The sequence below is a fragment of the Neopsephotus bourkii genome, unplaced genomic scaffold (genome assembly GCF_033783945.1).
Source record: "Neopsephotus bourkii isolate Nb327-2 ecotype Australia unplaced genomic scaffold, CSIRO-AGI_Nbou_v1 NB_1279, whole genome shotgun sequence".
NCBI lineage: Eukaryota > Metazoa > Chordata > Aves > Psittaciformes > Psittacidae > Neopsephotus > Neopsephotus bourkii.
Window position 1 is genome coordinate 3,653,162 of NW_026901764.1, and position 16,661 is coordinate 3,669,822.

General features: G+C 35.7%; 1 protein-coding gene and 2 long non-coding RNA genes across 6 annotated transcripts in view; 2 read left to right on the forward strand and 1 right to left on the reverse strand.

The window, feature by feature from the left end:
* The window catches only part of COL4A4 (collagen type IV alpha 4 chain), a 71,059-nt gene that overhangs the window by 44,914 nt on the left and 9,484 nt on the right, over nt 1–16,661 (reverse strand). For all 4 annotated transcript variants that reach the window (XM_061365195.1, XM_061365192.1, XM_061365193.1 and 1 more), the window contains 4 exons: nt 16,470–16,547; nt 5,731–5,865; nt 4,776–4,820; nt 2,914–3,030 (listed from right to left, as the gene is read on the reverse strand). In XM_061365195.1, coding sequence (XP_061221179.1) covers nt 2,914–3,030; nt 4,776–4,820; nt 5,731–5,865; nt 16,470–16,547 — 375 coding nt within the window. The remainder of the gene's footprint in view (nt 1–2,913; nt 3,031–4,775; nt 4,821–5,730; nt 5,866–16,469; nt 16,548–16,661) is intronic.
* LOC133218607 (uncharacterized) lies at nt 354–2,885 on the forward strand. Its single transcript, XR_009727209.1, has 3 exons — nt 354–407; nt 944–1,028; nt 2,335–2,885. It is a non-coding gene; the product is annotated as an uncharacterized LOC133218607 (long non-coding RNA).
* Nucleotides 7,353–12,054, forward strand: LOC133218606 (uncharacterized). Its single transcript, XR_009727208.1, has 3 exons — nt 7,353–8,624; nt 10,547–10,638; nt 11,696–12,054. It is a non-coding gene; the product is annotated as an uncharacterized LOC133218606 (long non-coding RNA).

Here is a 16,661-nt window from a genome sequence, read left to right on the forward strand (position 1 = left end):
CTCTTAGGTACTTCAATATTCTACCATCTTCACAAATCTTGCCTTTAGTATCAAGTATGCCTTTAGTATCATAGAATGGTTTGGGTTGGAAAGGACCTTAAGGTCAGCTAGTTCCATGATGGCTGCCATGGACAGGGACACCTCGCACTAGACCATTTCACCCAAGGCTCTGTCCAATCTAGCCTTGGACACTGCCGGGGATGGAGCATTTATAGCTTCTTTGGGCAACCAGCTCCAGTGCCTCACCACCCTCACAATAAAGAACTTCTTCCTTACACAGCAAAGAACTTCTTCCTTATTTCTAACCTTAACTTCCTAAGTTTAAATCCATTACCCCTTGTCCTATCGCTAGACTGCCTGATGAAGAGTCCTTCTCCAGAATCCTAATTTGCCTACCTTTTCTTTCAGTAAGTATTTTAAGTACTAACACTTTGCTCTGCCTTCTCCAAAAGATCATGCTGTGATTTAAAAGAATCTAGTGTGATACTACATACAGTTAAAAAGATGAATACATGGACTGCAGATAAAGTATGGACTGTGTTACATGCATAATCCTCAACATTTCCATCTATTAGGAACTATGTTTCACAGTCTATTAAACAAATAAAAATCTGAGGCCTAAAGGCCCTGTTTATTTAAAAACTAAGTTCCCATGGTGTTTGCTATGGAATCATTTATAAAACTTTGCCAGTTTTCACAACCTCAGTCTGACTTAGCAGAATGATTGCTTTTGCAGTATTCAACTGTAATGCTCAAATGACTGTTGAGAGCATGATACATATGCACATACCTGAAGAACAGATATACTAAGATATTACTTCTGAAGTTTTCTCATTTGAAATCCAATGTATGGAATATAATTTACCTAAGGTAGCCACTTAACTATTTCAATAATTATTAATTATTAATTAATTTTAATAAAATGGAACACTATTTTTCACAGAATTTAATCACTTTAAAAGCGTGCTAGTGTGCTGGTTTCCTGATACTGGCTGCTCAAATCCTGAAGTTAGAATGGAACAGAAAAGGTACTTATCCCTGGAATGACATAATAAAAAGAAAAGTTACAGCTGTCTGCAGCTGGATATAACTACAGTAGACCAGATGCGGATTACAGGTCAAACAACAACTACTAGGGAGCAAATTACACATCAAAAGTCGTATTTGGTTATTCTACATGTGACCTGTAGCGTAATAAAGCATCTTTATTAGATTCATATTATCTTCTACATGACTTACTTAAGTGCTTACAAATAAAACTATTTCCTTTTCCAATTTATTGGTGAGATAGATGTACAGACTCTACAAGTGAAGCTGCAGAATATGTACACAGTGTTAAGTAGAATTAAATGGGGCAACAGAAAAATGTTAGCTGTAATATATAGTCAAGTTGGTACTTGGTGCAACAAATTGATTTAAAAACAGGAAATCTGCATAGAGCGGTTGGAATAGTATTCTCATACACAAACAAATATGCTTACTATGTCTTTGTTTTTCTGGGTAGATAAATTAATTTGCACTGGAATTTTAGTCTGCATATCCAAGGCTATATGCCTATTGTGTAACTCATTTTTTGTAGGCTGCAAATACTTTTCTAGGCCTGCCAGAAAGCATGCTCCTGGAGTTGAGAGGATTTATGCTATAATTCGTCCCATGTCTTACTTTTCTTTTATGTCATTTGGCTAATTATAAAAAGGCAAACTCTTATTTTGAAATCTGTAATAAGTAAGAAAATACAGGTAAAATTACAGTTTGAACAGAAGTAATTTCTCTGTTTGGAGGGTGAATAGGTTACTTTCAGAGGTAACTGAAATTCAGTTTCAGATAATTCAGATAATAAGATTATCAGGGTATTTTATCAGGTTGTGTATTTCATGCATTGTTTTTTTCTATTTGATACATTTTTTATGACATCTTTTTACTTTGGCACCCAGTGCACATTTTTTGATTCCCTATGGCTGAAGCAGCATCTTATTTGGCTTTGACTAAACACTTTTGATTTTTTATGTAAAATGCAGTTGTTTTTACTGTTTTACTTAGAAAATTTCAGAGAAGCTCTTAGACCAACTAACCAGCTCTTAATCACTCAGAACTAGAACTTGTTTTCACAAGAAGTCAAAGACCAGGGACTAGGTCTGTTCAGCAAAATTTCTTTGGAGCGACAGTAATTTATATCCCATACTGACATTAATCTGTGGTTTATCTTCATTAGAAGAGCACTGCCAACACACTACTTAAACAATTTTAAAATGCTTTCCATTTTAACAACAAAAGTAAATAATATTAAAGTGCTAATTTTAAACATTTTAACTGAAATGACCTTTATTTATACAGGTAAAGACCCAGGCAAGATTAAGTGTGCACAGAGCAGTCATGAATAGGTATGTATACAAAATAGCACATGAAAGTGTAAAAGCATGATTTGGGAAGAGTTCTACTAATACACTTGTGTGATCAACCACCAAAAATCTTAGAGTGTTACAGGACTTAGACTTTTTGAAGCTTCCACTTATTGCTAATTCATCTCAGGTATGTCCCTACTATTAAGGCTTTTAAGAAATTTCAAGTATTGATAAATGATGTAATGATTTCAAGCTACTCCTCAGTTGTACTTCCATGAAATGGCATTAGTTTTGGTGTGGCTACGTACTGGGGAAACAAAGCAGAATTTAACCCTCAAAGTAGACATACATACTTCAAGGATATAGGAACTTATTTCACATTCAAGCTTAATCTGTTAAGGCATCAAATGTTCTTCACTCCCATTAACCTTAGTAAAAATGCTTGGAAATTCATTGTGCAGTGTAAAGCTAGTGCCATAGTCTTCAACTCCTTTCATTTTAAGAACTATTAGTTTGGAGATGAAATGCACATGTACAGTATTCAAAGACAGAAGAAATGCCTTTCACTTACATAAGGACCACGTGGTCCAATATAACCATTTTCGCCTGGAAATCCTGGATCTCCTCTTGAGCCATTGTAGCCATCTAAACCAGGCTTGCCCCTGGGTCCTCCACTTCCTGGTAATCCCTGAAAGATAGTTTAATATTTTTTAGAGATACACTGTGAGACATAGGGAATTTCTTTTTAAATTAACAGAACAGTTTAGAAACAAATATTTTAGATCTGAAACAGAGAACACCTCATAGTGATCCCAGCTTTATATTATTTTTATTAGAAATGCATTCTATTGTGATCAATAGATTTTTTTCATGTATAACAAATGATATAAGTAATCTATATATTTTTATTTGATGCATAGCAAATATAACAGGGACAGCAGTGGTTAAGAGGGTCAGACAGAGCTCTCACTTGAGTAAAAAAGTAATGTGCTAACTTCTCAGAGAAAGAAGACTCTAGCTCTCTAAAATCCTTCTTGTGGTTTCAAAGAGAAGCTGAAGACATACAAAAAGTAATTTTAAACAGCTCATATTTTTTAGTTGATAGGATAAAACAAGGTAAAACAGGACACAGCTTGACTCAAGCACACAGTAATTGCAGAGATTATGACTATACATTCAAGAATTAAGGAAGTGATTTTCTCATCAAGCAAGAATTAACCATTGTCTAGGTAGGGGTTGGTTCTACTGCAAATCAGACACTAGGCAGTAGAAACACTGAGATTTCCCATGGAAGGATCTTTCCATTGGAGGTAAAATTTTTTTCACAGAATTAAACATTTCTGTAAGGAATAAATAGTAATTTTAACCCCAAATGGGGTTCTTTTTGTTTGTTTGGTTTTGTTTTGAGTTCTTTTTGTTTGAACTTGATTGGTTGGTTGGTGGTTTTTTGGGGGAGGTGTCTGAAAAATAGTAAGAAAGCATTCCGGCTAGTTGCCTGAAACGTTTTTGTCAGTTTTACCTTCTTTCTACCTTTAAGGTCCTTCATCCCAATTTGTGGATACTGTTTTTTAATTAACATTTTTCATAAAAAGAATACACATTTCTTGGGAGTGCTCATTTTTTTGTGCTAAATTTTGGCTTGTGACCATTTTACAGACATTCTAGTGGCAGTCCCATTGCCAAGTGTGGACGGCTGACAAGCAGCTGCTGAGACACCCACGCAGTTTTTGGTTCTGTTTTTCAAGTTTGAAAATTCAGTATTTTAACAGTGATCCACATGAAACTAATGACAGCTTAAGAATTCAGTTCTAATAAATAGTGTTTTCAAAAATACTGTAGCTAAGAGATATTATTTTTCTTTTACTATACCCATTTCCTCACTGAAGAAGACATTCAGAAAAATATATAATCACATGCTTATAAAGATATATTTAGGACTCACTTTCCTTCCTCAGTGCCTATTCAGGAAAAAATACTGGACTCAGCTTTTGCCTTTTTTTTTTTTCACTGCAGAAAGACTACAAACAAAAATCAGAATGTCTGAACAGAAAACAGTACATCATTTGAGATACTTTCAGAGATATTAAGACTGCAGTAAGCAGACTACAGCCTGCTATAAAGCTTGGGAAAATTGTTTTTAATCCTAGCACTGCCCCATGCTGCACGCACTTGGGCTAGTCTCTATCTGCACTGCCCTGTTCCTGCATGAGTATTATGTACTTACCTCATTGCTATTTTGTGGAGTTTGTTATCAGTAGCAGCCAGTTGGAATTAACCTGGCTATTTTACATTTTTGTTAAACATGCAATTCTGTAGGTGACACTATATTGATAGGTATAAAGCCAAACATTTTGAGTTTTATTCTCTTAGAGGGCTTGCTATGACTTTATAAAAATTCTAATTTTTATAAAGCAATATTCATTCAATACGTACAGGAATGCCATCTAAACCAGGAAATCCTGGGACTCCAGTTGGGCCCTAAAAACAGATGATATGAAAAAACAAAGGTGCTGAAGTCATTAACTCTTAAAAAGAATGAAAAATGAGAATATGTGATACTTGATAGCAAAACCCAAGAAACAGTTTTGTTTGAAATATGAATCAAAAGTGGTAATTCTCAGTAATAAATATCTGAAAAAAGTTTTATGGGCTTATAGAAGACTACTGACAATAGATACCCATGTAAAAGATGGTACTGTGCAGGACAAATGTTTATCTCATACTCATTTGTTCTCCAAAGATTATAAAATGACAGAGAAGCAGAAGTAGTCTTTAACTTATAAAGTAATTCTGTACGTAATTCCAAAACCCTGTTCCTGCTTTGATAATATCAGAGCACAATTTATAGTACTCAGATTTCAGGTGTGCCAGATACACTCATTAGTGATTTCAGTCATCTACTGAGAGTAGTGAAATTAAACCATTAAAAATAATACAAAGTACCAAGAGCCAAGGACAGGGACTGTACCGCTATGAAAGATATGGATCTGAACTGCAGTTTATACTCCCTAAGTGGTAATAAAATTCTGTTTAGTGTACAGCACATTTAAAAGCATCATACTTCTCCCTCCAGCTCCACATTCCTCCCACAGCCCTCTTGGATCTTAATGAGTATGACATGACATATAACAATATAGACTGTGTCTGTTTCATTTTATTTTTGTCTTCTAACAATTCTAACTCTGCAATCAACAGCAAAAATCCCCAGAAACAATTTTTCAAGATTTTTTAATTTATTTAATTTTGTAAATTAATTTCAGTGAGAGTTTTGTGTGAGCAAGAGTATAGTTGGCAAATGCTTTTTGATCATTCAGGTTCTATTTCACTTGCCAATATTTAACATTACATACTGTATACACCTAAAAGAGCTGTCTATGGTGTTTCCTACCTTATCACCTCTTTCTCCAGATGGCCCAGGTTGCCCAGTCTCACCTCTCTGTCCTTTTTCCCCTGGCAGACCAGCTGGTCCTGTAGATCCCAAGGACCCAATCGGACCTTGAGCTCCCAGCTCACCAGGTTGACCCTGAAAAGAGTCAAAAGTGAATGACCACTGCTGTAAACATTGCAGCAGGCAGCATTTCAGAGGTGACTGTATGGATAAAACAAGGCTTATAATGTACTGATTCAAAACAGCTTGGTTGTATAGTCTGCAGATCTGTGCCCTTCATTAGATGCTCTAGGAACACCACCTTAAAATTTAACAACTTCCTCCAGGTGATAATTTCTTTTCATCTTCAGCAGATCTCCAGCACCACCTGAGATGCCTGGGTTAAACTGCAAGTCTTCCTGACTCTATCAACGTATCACCTTCTGCAAGCATAAGATTCCACTGAGCATCCTATATTTGCCACCAGAAAAGTGGTGGCTCATTTTAGACACAGGGAGTTTGTACAAAATTAGAACAAATTGAGAGAGTTCCCTCTTTCTCTTAAGTCAGACTATATGCTAATTATCTTGGGTTTTTAGCTTACTGATCTTCCATCATTGCTCTCAGATCTGAATGCCTTACTTAGAAGTTGTGAAATTTCCTGCACACAAAAATAATAGCTATTAAACAACATATTTTCAGAAAGTATTAATTCTAATAGTCAGAATTATTTGAGAGGATGCAGAATGTAATTTATCTATAAATAACTCTAAATTGTGTAGCTGTACCTACAGTACCATATTGACCATCCCCATGGATTTCTATGCACTCTTCCAAGATTTTTCAGACTATAGCATTGCTCTGGAGTTGTTTTGAATTTGTTGCAGCCTTTGCTCTGTGCTGAGCAGTTATTAAATCATAGATCCAAAGTGCTGAATAAAGCAAGTTTTCTAAACAGACTTCACATGTAAGCTGTCTGCATTTTTACCCTACAAAAATCTATGCATTTACAAATCTTTATTTCTCTTACTCATCTTTTTTTTTTTATTTTGTATCATTATCTCTGTTTAGTTACAGCTTCTTTTATTTACCATCTCTAGAGTGTTTTGTTTTCTTTTCAGAATTCATCGATCAATTATACTATGGTATTAAAGAGAGCAAAATGGAGCCCCATGCAGTCCCGAGAAACGCATATGGCTCTAAGACCACTTGAGGGCAGTAAAAGATACTTCAGTACAACCTCCATTCATAGAAATGAGAGACCATAATGATTGTTTCTATGAATGGGTTGAAGGAAAACAGTATGACAGACATCAAAGGTGATTGTAAGCAGATATGTTAGCTTCAGGAATTCAGTTCTGTTGCTTCAACATAATTTAACTGCTTGCTTCGCAGTGTGAACACTCCCAACAGACTGAATCTGAATAAAAACTCACCTTTTGAATTATAAGCAGGGACCTAAATCTTTTTTCCTTTTTATTTATTTTCTATTTGTCTTTTCAAATATGTCAATATAATCAGTGTGATTTTACAGCTGGACATGAAGAAATGTATGGTATGCATCATTCAGTAAAATCAGCAAAGAAGCAGAGTAATAAGGTAACTTACTATATGCTTGGAACAGAAACATACTTATGCTGTACTGGAAGCAGGACTGGATCACCACTGGCTCTGAAGCTATGAACAGGAATTTAGTCCAGAGTCCGGGAAAAGAAGTCGTACACTTACAAATAAGGAGTCCCTGAAAAAGTATCCTCATACAATTCATGTTCCATTTTTCTTCACTGTCTCCTCTCACTTAAACCTTAATCCTGCTTCCAGTGAAGTCACTCGTAAAAATTCCAGAGCAGAATCAGCATGCTGCCTTCAGCAAGTTACTATTTTCTTAATACCATAATTTCAGCAGTGTAAAATATTATGCAAATTAAGGGGTACTACTATTGAAATCTGCTAATTCTGCATGCTTGATAACAATGAATCAGGATTCTGGGTGTTTGAGTATTTGCTTGCATGAACAATTGCAGCATGTCTATTGGCAGTGCCTTGCACATCCTCTGTTGTAAACCTGAATTTATTCATTGAAGTACTCTTAAAGCAGCTATTACACCCTTTAAATACTTGATAAAAAGATGTCTGAACAACCATTTTTTTAATTAAAGCATAATGTTGAGTATAAGAAAAGTGAAATGAATGAGACTAATAACACTGCAAAATACAACAGTTTGGGTCATTCACTCTACTGGAAGCAGTACCTTTTTTAGTACACTGAACTAGTGGTTATGAAAAATGCAACATTCAGCAGCAGGAAAATACTTGCATAAGATGTTTCTTATTAATTCTCTAATGCCTTTGTCTTAACAGTGTGACTTGTTGACAAGTTTCTGCAGCAACTTTGATATCTAATTCACAGTGCATATGTTCTGCATTCAAGAGTTGAAAGAAAAAAATCATATGTTCTATCCATTGGACAGTTGGAGGAACATGATTTTGATAGTAATCAAAAAAAGCTGAGACACTGTATGAATTCTATGTTAATTATCTGTCATAATTAATCAATACTTCCAGGACATGTAGTCCTTTAGGCTGATAAAATGGCTTTGTTAGTTGACCCTGTGAATTTAATTGACTCCACAGTTTATGTCTTCAGTAGGAGGTAGTGAAGTCATAGAACAGAGTCACTGAATCCAGAATTCACAATAGGTTTGACAGCTGGTACAACTTTAGCATGCCATGTGAAGCTGGTGGATTGTCTCTCTCTCTTTCAGCTCAAAGACTGATAATGACTGGGAGCTTTGTTAAGACCAAACTGATACCATGTCATAACATCTATTATCACATCTATTATTTGTGCCCATCCAATGTGTCTACGACAGCATTACAGTCTCAGGACAGCTGTACAAATAAAGAGGATGAAGGTAGTCATGCTCATGTGGAAATGACAAATTAACTCAGTTAAAATGAACAGAATATTATGCCTGCTCTGCCATCTGATGCCAATAAATTCCTTTAGGATTTCAATGCCTTGTTAATTGTCTAGGTCAGGAACTACCCATGCCAAGACTATGGTCTGTTATTTTAGCACATCCTGGGCTTGACCTGCAGTAAGAAACTGACTTTTGACAAAACAAGACTGTATTTTTTTTAATTAAGTATGCTTCCTAAGACTAAGACTGCAAATACTTTAAGATCATGCAGGAAAGTATTTAATACTCTTTGGAAAAGGCAATGGCCAAGGGTATTTGGAATTACTTTTTTTTTTGGTTGTCTAAGACACTGAAGAGCACCTGATTTTTTGAGTGCCCTGAGCACTGTCTGAGAGAATAATATTTTAAAGGGCTCTTAACTGGGGGGTTGGAAAAAAAGTTAATGATACTAAAGTAAATTCTTGTTTCTTGTTATTGATAAAGTTGAAAGAAGTCCAATTACAAGCCTTCAGTTAGGACAGTACCCTATGTTACAGGCTATGTGGATGTACAAGTGATACGTGAAATGCACTTACCTTCTGTTCACATGAACAAAACTGAAAATGCCCAGCAACTCCACATAATCAGATTGTAGGCAAGTAATGTAACACCCTTTGTCATTCTGTACTAGGCTCCAGCTTGTAACCAGTCTTTCCCATTTTATCAGAAGCAGGGCAGCAACAGGGAGGAAAGTGGAGCAGTTTGAGGGCAAAAGAGGAGGGCACACAAAGGCATTTGCAGACAGATGTTTTCTTTAGTAATTTGCTTAGTGAGGTAGGAGCATCTGCTGCAACTCTAAGCTCCACCCATGTCCTCTCCCCTTTTGGAAGAGCAGGTCTATTACATAGCAAAGCCACAGCTTCCAGGGCTTGTAGGAGTGTCCATTCTGGGAAGTTCCACTCCTCCACTGTAACTGTGTGGGACTGGAACCAAAACCATTTTCACTGTAAGTCAAGACTCCAAAATAAACCTTCTCAGTATTAACTTTATGAACATGAGATAAATCTGCAAAAGGACACAACTTGGTATTAAATCTACTTCTTGTCCGTAACAGAGCAAATTTTTCTATGATAGTGGGTTAAACAGTGAGTGAAGGTCAGACTAGTATATGGCATGTACTTTATTTTCACTTTGCTCAGAAACAGCAGATAATATAATGATTTTTCAGTACTGGATAACTTCCTTCTTATAGTCAGATTTTGAGCTGATTAAATGCAATAGTAACTCTTAGTCCTTGACTCTTCTTGGCATCTGTTATTATGCTGCAAACTACTGGGAAATTCTGTGTTCTTTTATCCTACTCAATGATCCATCAGGAATATAGTACCTGCTGATGCAGATGTATTCACAGTGAAGTGCTGAAAACGTTTTCTACAGTGCACTTTTGTTTCAACTCTGTGAAATCATGAAAAGAAAAAGTATTCGACAAGCCAGTGGGTGTCACTATTGTGTTAAACACTGAACAACAGCTAATTTGGCACTGAAACTGTAAGAAACACTGTTAATGGCTGAAAACAGAGAGCTGCAAATAGACCACTTTAGACCACAAATAATAAACATCAGATTAGCAAATAAAATAAAATAAAATAAAATTTTGATCTAATTCATTTTATTGAAACAAGTCACTGTGTGGTAACATTTGGTTGATTCAAATCTACAAAGAAAAATGATTTTGTAGTTTGATTTTGCCTGATGTCCAAAAGCTTGCCAATGTGAAGCAGCTAAGAAAAACACTGTTTTAGTATAGTGGGACAGGGTACCAAAAGTATTACAGAAAGAAAGATGCTCAACAACAAAAGGAAGGATAATTTACCAAGATCAAAACTTAAGAAAAAATTAGAAATATGTCTAATATGAAAAATGCTAATTTACAGATGCTGTAGCTGGACATTGTACATGAAGAACAGCTTCAGAAAGACCTTTCAGTGAGGACATCGGAGTGATCCTGTTCCTACTCCACATTCTGGTAAGCAGGCTTCATTCCCTACAAGTTCAAATCCTAACTCCTGGGGCCATAGAACTGCCTACTATTTTGACCAGTTATAAGAACTTACGGTCTGCTTCAGATATAGATTAGGGGTCTAATTTCTCTAGGTCTGTTCTTCTATGGTTCTCAGAAAATGTGAATGAAATGCAATGTATAACTTGTTTCAGGAATCTTCTATTTCAAAACTGTATCATAGCTAATGTACTGGGAAAAATTATCAACAGGTATGAGGCAAACAGTGGGAGAGATCTGGCTTTCCTCAGATGCTAGTGTGTTTACATCTCTGATAGTGAGTCAACTAAGCATATGCATTTGAGATCATTAGAGGGATTTTACATATTCACTTCCTGAGCGTGTAGCTTGAAAATTCAAATACAAGTGCTGGATATTCCATGAGCATGACAGACTGCCATTGCATACTGACATGCAAAAAAGTATGATTTAATAAATGCCTCTTACTCCCCCAGACAGAATTTGCACAGTTTCTCAGCTAGTGAATATTAAATACATTTACTCTGTGCTGTAAATCACTCAGTTAACCCACAGGATCTACTAGACAGATGTGATGCCAGATGGTATGTCTACTATACTGTTAAATTTCACTGCTCTTACCCCGCTGCCCTGAAGTACACATCAGCTGATTTTCTAACTTACCTGTGACAACTGACTTAGCATCTCTTGTGAATTCTTACTCCTTACACCTCATATGCCAGAAAATGGAAGACCTTCCTCTTAGATTTCTGCTTGCTAGGTTCTCTCCTACACTAATATGAAAATAGGCCATTCGCTTCATCTGCAAAAGAACGGTCTTGCTGACTTATATTTATTATTCACTAGCCTCCAGGCATTTCACATGATCTCATAGAAGCTAGATCAGGTTGGGTCATGAATAGATGCTCGCTTTTTAAATCTACTTAACTCTATAAACAAAGCCAAAGGAATTGAATGGGATCAGACTCCGGGGTCGGCACAGGACAGGTTTACAATCCGTCGGTGCTAACAGCAAACATTTTTTTAACTATCTGAATTCTGTTAGAGCAGCCAGCATTTTGTGATGTCTCTGACACAACACTACAGGAGTTATCAAGGAAATGACTTCCCAAGTAGAGAAAATGGAGGAAAGTTTTCACTGTCTGTTGGATGTATCAGGAGAAAATTACAATCATGGACTTTATGGGAGACCTAAGAGGAAGAGATGAAAAAAATCTAAAATCATGAAGTTGCTCTTTGCCTCTAATTAAAAACATTGCTACCGCCTACTGGAAAACCATACATCCTGACTGGGAAAGAGAAGGCAGAAGAAATTACCAATTGGTCCAGACTGGCACTAAAAAATATGTAGAATGCTTATTGGCATATAAACTTTTGCTGATGTCTTTCTCCCCTCATTATCTGTTCCATTTTTTTTTTAAATGCACACAGTACATGCAGAGTCTTAACACATTTTGATATGTCCTATGTAAGAAAGAGTCCATGGAAGTCTTCCAAGTTCTATGGAAAAAAGAGTCTTTTTGAGCTGTGACACAGATCAAAAGATAAATAGCATAATGTAAATCTAATTCTAACAGGGCTGTAATCCCAATTAAACGGAAGCTGAAGTTCCATTGTGATGTGGACAACTGTAATGATATCCGAATGGGATATACTGCTAGCAATAGTGACTAGACTGTTTTTCAGACAGTGATTTCTTGCTAATGAACAGTAGTGCAAATCTGTCTATAGCACAGTTATCTAAGCTTGAGAGAAATAAAAAATGACATGTACACAAGCTCTTCTAAGAGCCAATATAGCAACCATAAGTATACCGTGTTTATAGAAATCTTAAATAAAAGTTCAGGTATTTGCTTCTACTTTTCTTCCAACCTGCCCAATTTCAATACATTCAAGTATGGCCGCAACAGTTTCCTTTTCATATTCCCATGGTCGTATTTTCTCTAGCTACAACCTCAATTATCTTGTCCACTTACAACGAAGAAGGCTTTCTGTGTGTGCATTTAACAGTTTTTCAAAAGTGCAACTGGAAGGCAAAGTCTTAATTACCGTGCACTCACACTCAGTTGCACAGATTTTGTACACTGTCCCGGCAACCACAGCTTTAACTAGTCATGCTTAAACTGCATTAAAAAAATATAAAAAATAGAAAAGTCATTATGCCAAAGACCATAGGGAAAAATTTAAGGTCCATCTTTCCTATGAAAACTTCAGAGTATACTACACTCCTGACAGTCACTCTACGTGATTCATAAACCTAAATAAGAGTTTAATTTTAGGTGTCTATTCTCTTATTATCCTAGGTTTTTACTATTTTAGTGGAGAGATGCTAAGGATAAGGGCTACACTTATGTCATATGCAGCTTACAATGTTTTTAATTTTACAAAATGTGAACATAATTCATCACTGGTAATTACAAATAAACAAAGCTGATTTATATTGGTTCTAAGACTTTTGTTCTACCTTAATTTTAGTATAAATATTTCTTATAGATTGACTAATAAGCCTTCTCCAAACAGAAATAACCTGTTTGTTTACTTTACTAGCTAAATTTCCAGTGGGCAGTGCTTCCACTGAAAGTCTAAAAAGGAAGGTAACATTCTACAATCTGTAAAATGGCAGTGTCATCAAATACCTGTCATAGTGTTTTATACATAAATAAAAACCCCTCAAATGAAACTGGCAACGATATTTTCCTCCCAATCTGCTGACAAAGTGAAACCCTTATCAGATGGTCACACCTTAACTTTGATACTGTACAACTGCTGTTTTACCAACAGATAGATATTCTGACTTCCCGAAAAATCTCCTTTTCATCAGTGTGTGGAGAAGGACATAGGGAAGTGAAAATTAGGACCGTGTGAAACAAACTGCTCAGGTACTTATTCAGATGTTAAGCTATTACTTTAAGTTGGACCTATGACATCTGTTTAGTACATTGTTGTCATGAGACAACAATCATCTTCTGTATGGATAATAATTCCTATGCATTCCAACAGGTGTATTACAAATAATGTACTTCCTATGCATTCCAACAGGTGTATTACAAATAATGTACTTTGCTGAATAGCTTTTTCCTCAGTGCACTTTTTAGGGGAGATAGAAGTTAATAGAAACTTTCCATTGAAACTGGAACTCTATTTGGAAGTATTTGACTAACAAGTGAATGGTCATGTTCCAGCTAGTCTAATGAAGGATTTAGTTGCAGTTCTCGAAAGACTCTGAATAACATGTTTAATCAATTCATAATAGGTCTGACCTTGCATGTTTCTAACACAGATAATACCTCAGGAGTACAATAATGAGACAATTTGCCCTTGCTCCCCTCCAAGTTTTAGATGGCTATGTTCAGTGGAAGATCATGAAGGGAATAACCTACATCTAACTCTCTGTGGTATAAAAGATTAAAAGATAAGCAAACAAAAAAAATTAAGGTGGACTGCTCTATGTATATCAAAGCAACGATTCTGACGTAGCTCACTCAGATACTGCGTTCCTTATTCAGCCTCTGCAAAAGCCCCTGGTACTGCAGTTGGCTTAACAGAGCTGAATAAAGACTTGTTAACCTTGGGGGCTGCTATAAGGTTGGCCCTCCAGCTGGTCTGGATGTGATTAATGTTCCATTGCCTTTTGCCAGCAAGTACATGAAGTTTCTAGAATTTTTTGTGCTTTCAGCAAATGTTTGCTGAGGGAATTAGCTCACCCTTAATTTTGACAGAGCTGTTCTAAATAGTGGAAAGGGAAAAATTACAGTGCTCTGCAACTGAACATATAACATTGGTCTTATCACAACTTCTTTACAAAGAAGGATTATTTCATAAACTGTACACTTCTGAAACTTTAGGCCTGCACACTGTACAATGCCAGAGGCTTTCAATGATCATTTATTTCTTGCACTTCAAAGACAGAATTGAGGAAGATGCAAAACTCTGAGAAACCAGCCCAAAAGCAGGATTCAGACAGCAAAGGCGATAAAGCAGCTGGTTTGCATTCTAGGAAGCTAACAGTAAGATAAACAAATTCTTTATTTTGTAATGGGTAGTCTCCACAAAAGCAAAGAAAGAAAAGTCACTGTGTCAGAGTGTAAAGGCAGAACACAGCAAAGTTTAGAAATCAACAGGGTTGCAGAACAACAAAAAAAAGATAAAGCGATTCTATAGAACTAATTCATCACCATATATTAGTATAGAAAATATTTGCAACAATCTAAAGTGGTATTTAGGTAAGGTGTATTTCATGTAGGGTCTGATAAGTACTTCTATTTCTTGCATACTGGTTAACAGAAATGACTGCATGAGACAAACTCATATTAGGTTGGAGAGACTTTATACATCAGTGTGCATACTTATTTCACAGCTGTTTCAAGAAATTCTCAGACTTACATTTTCAAAATGACATTGAATTTATTTTGAAATATTTATTACACTTCTATTTGGCACTTACTTAGGTCCATATCTTTGTAATTTAGAAAACTAACTGCAAATGCATGCATCATAGTTCAGTTTACCTGTGGTGGGGAGGACAGTTTAGGAAAGAGCAGTGAGTATTATTGACTGATCAGGGGCATGTAATTCATAATTTCCAGGCTACTGAGAGAGAACCAGAATCAGGGAAATTTCCTCTAGTTTCAACGTCAGTTGTTTTTAAATGGCACTTTAGATCAGGTTTTTGTATTCAAAACAGTCTGTTCATTACCACTGAGACACTACAGTGCTGCTAGTCAAAATACTTTTCCTGGGATGCCCTTTTGTTAACACAGTGCTACAGAGATAGACACATCCTAGGCCCCTATTATGAAAATCCTACAGCAATGGGGGTCTTTAATATACCCATAATCCTAGAGGATTAGGATAGGATCTGAGGACACCAGGGCAGTGATCATGACACAGCAAAGCACACAGCCAACAGCAGAAGCACAGGAAGGAAAAGGTGTGTCTTACTTTTGTGGTGACTCAGGTTGTACACAAACAAAAGGGGCATGCAGCTCTTCCAAAACTTTATCCACCATGTTCAAGATTTCTAACCCTAAACTTTAACAGTAGTACTTTGAAAGAAAACAAATTCCAACACTAACCTACATTTTTTCAGGTATTCACTAATCAGGGCATGTATCTACTCAGATAATATTTAAATTGTTTGCTACCACTATATATATGTTTCTATGATTCTGTGATTATATACATATACATATATATATATATGTATTTTGAGAAACAACAGCCAGGATAAAATAGTTAGCACTGAACCATAATTTCATTTAACAAATAGCAACATACAGGGTTACTAATTTTAGTGTATAACATGAAAAAGCCTTGGCTTCATTCAATATTTTAGGATTATTTAAAAGGCAAAGACAATACAGATTATTTTTTTTTAAGACTTAGTGTATTAAGCTAGTAAAATAAAAGGTCTGCAAGCTTTTCCAGAATAGGAAACACCTAAGTTCTCATAACACTAGTAAATGGCATAGACATTCTCTTTTACCCAACCTCTTAGTAGATGAGCATAGATTTCTAAAGTTAAAATATTTTAAGAATAACCTTTGTCTAACTACTAGATTGATCTCAAAGGACATTTAACACAAGAAAGGCAACATGATTATTACAAACCTCATTTACAAACTTGTTTACCATCTTAACTTCTTTTGATTATAGCAGTACATCATACCAGTAAGAGAATTGTAATAGTTTGCTATATTAAGACTTGTTTATGCCTGAATATTAATTTATTGATTTGTGTCAACCATATTGATTTTAAAGAGCAGCAATGTGCAAAGTATTTATAACAGTAATTAGCATTAGTTCTAATCATCACTTACTCTTGATCCTTTTTCTGGAAAGCAGCGACAAACTGAACAATCCTGTCCCCCACATGGGTCAATATATGCATATCCTCCCTAAAAATTAAAAGTGTATGGATTTACCAATAAGCAACAGATAACAATTACTTCATCAAATATTGTCAACTGGTCATAATATTCAATTATTCACTATTTGGATTTTCAAGCCAA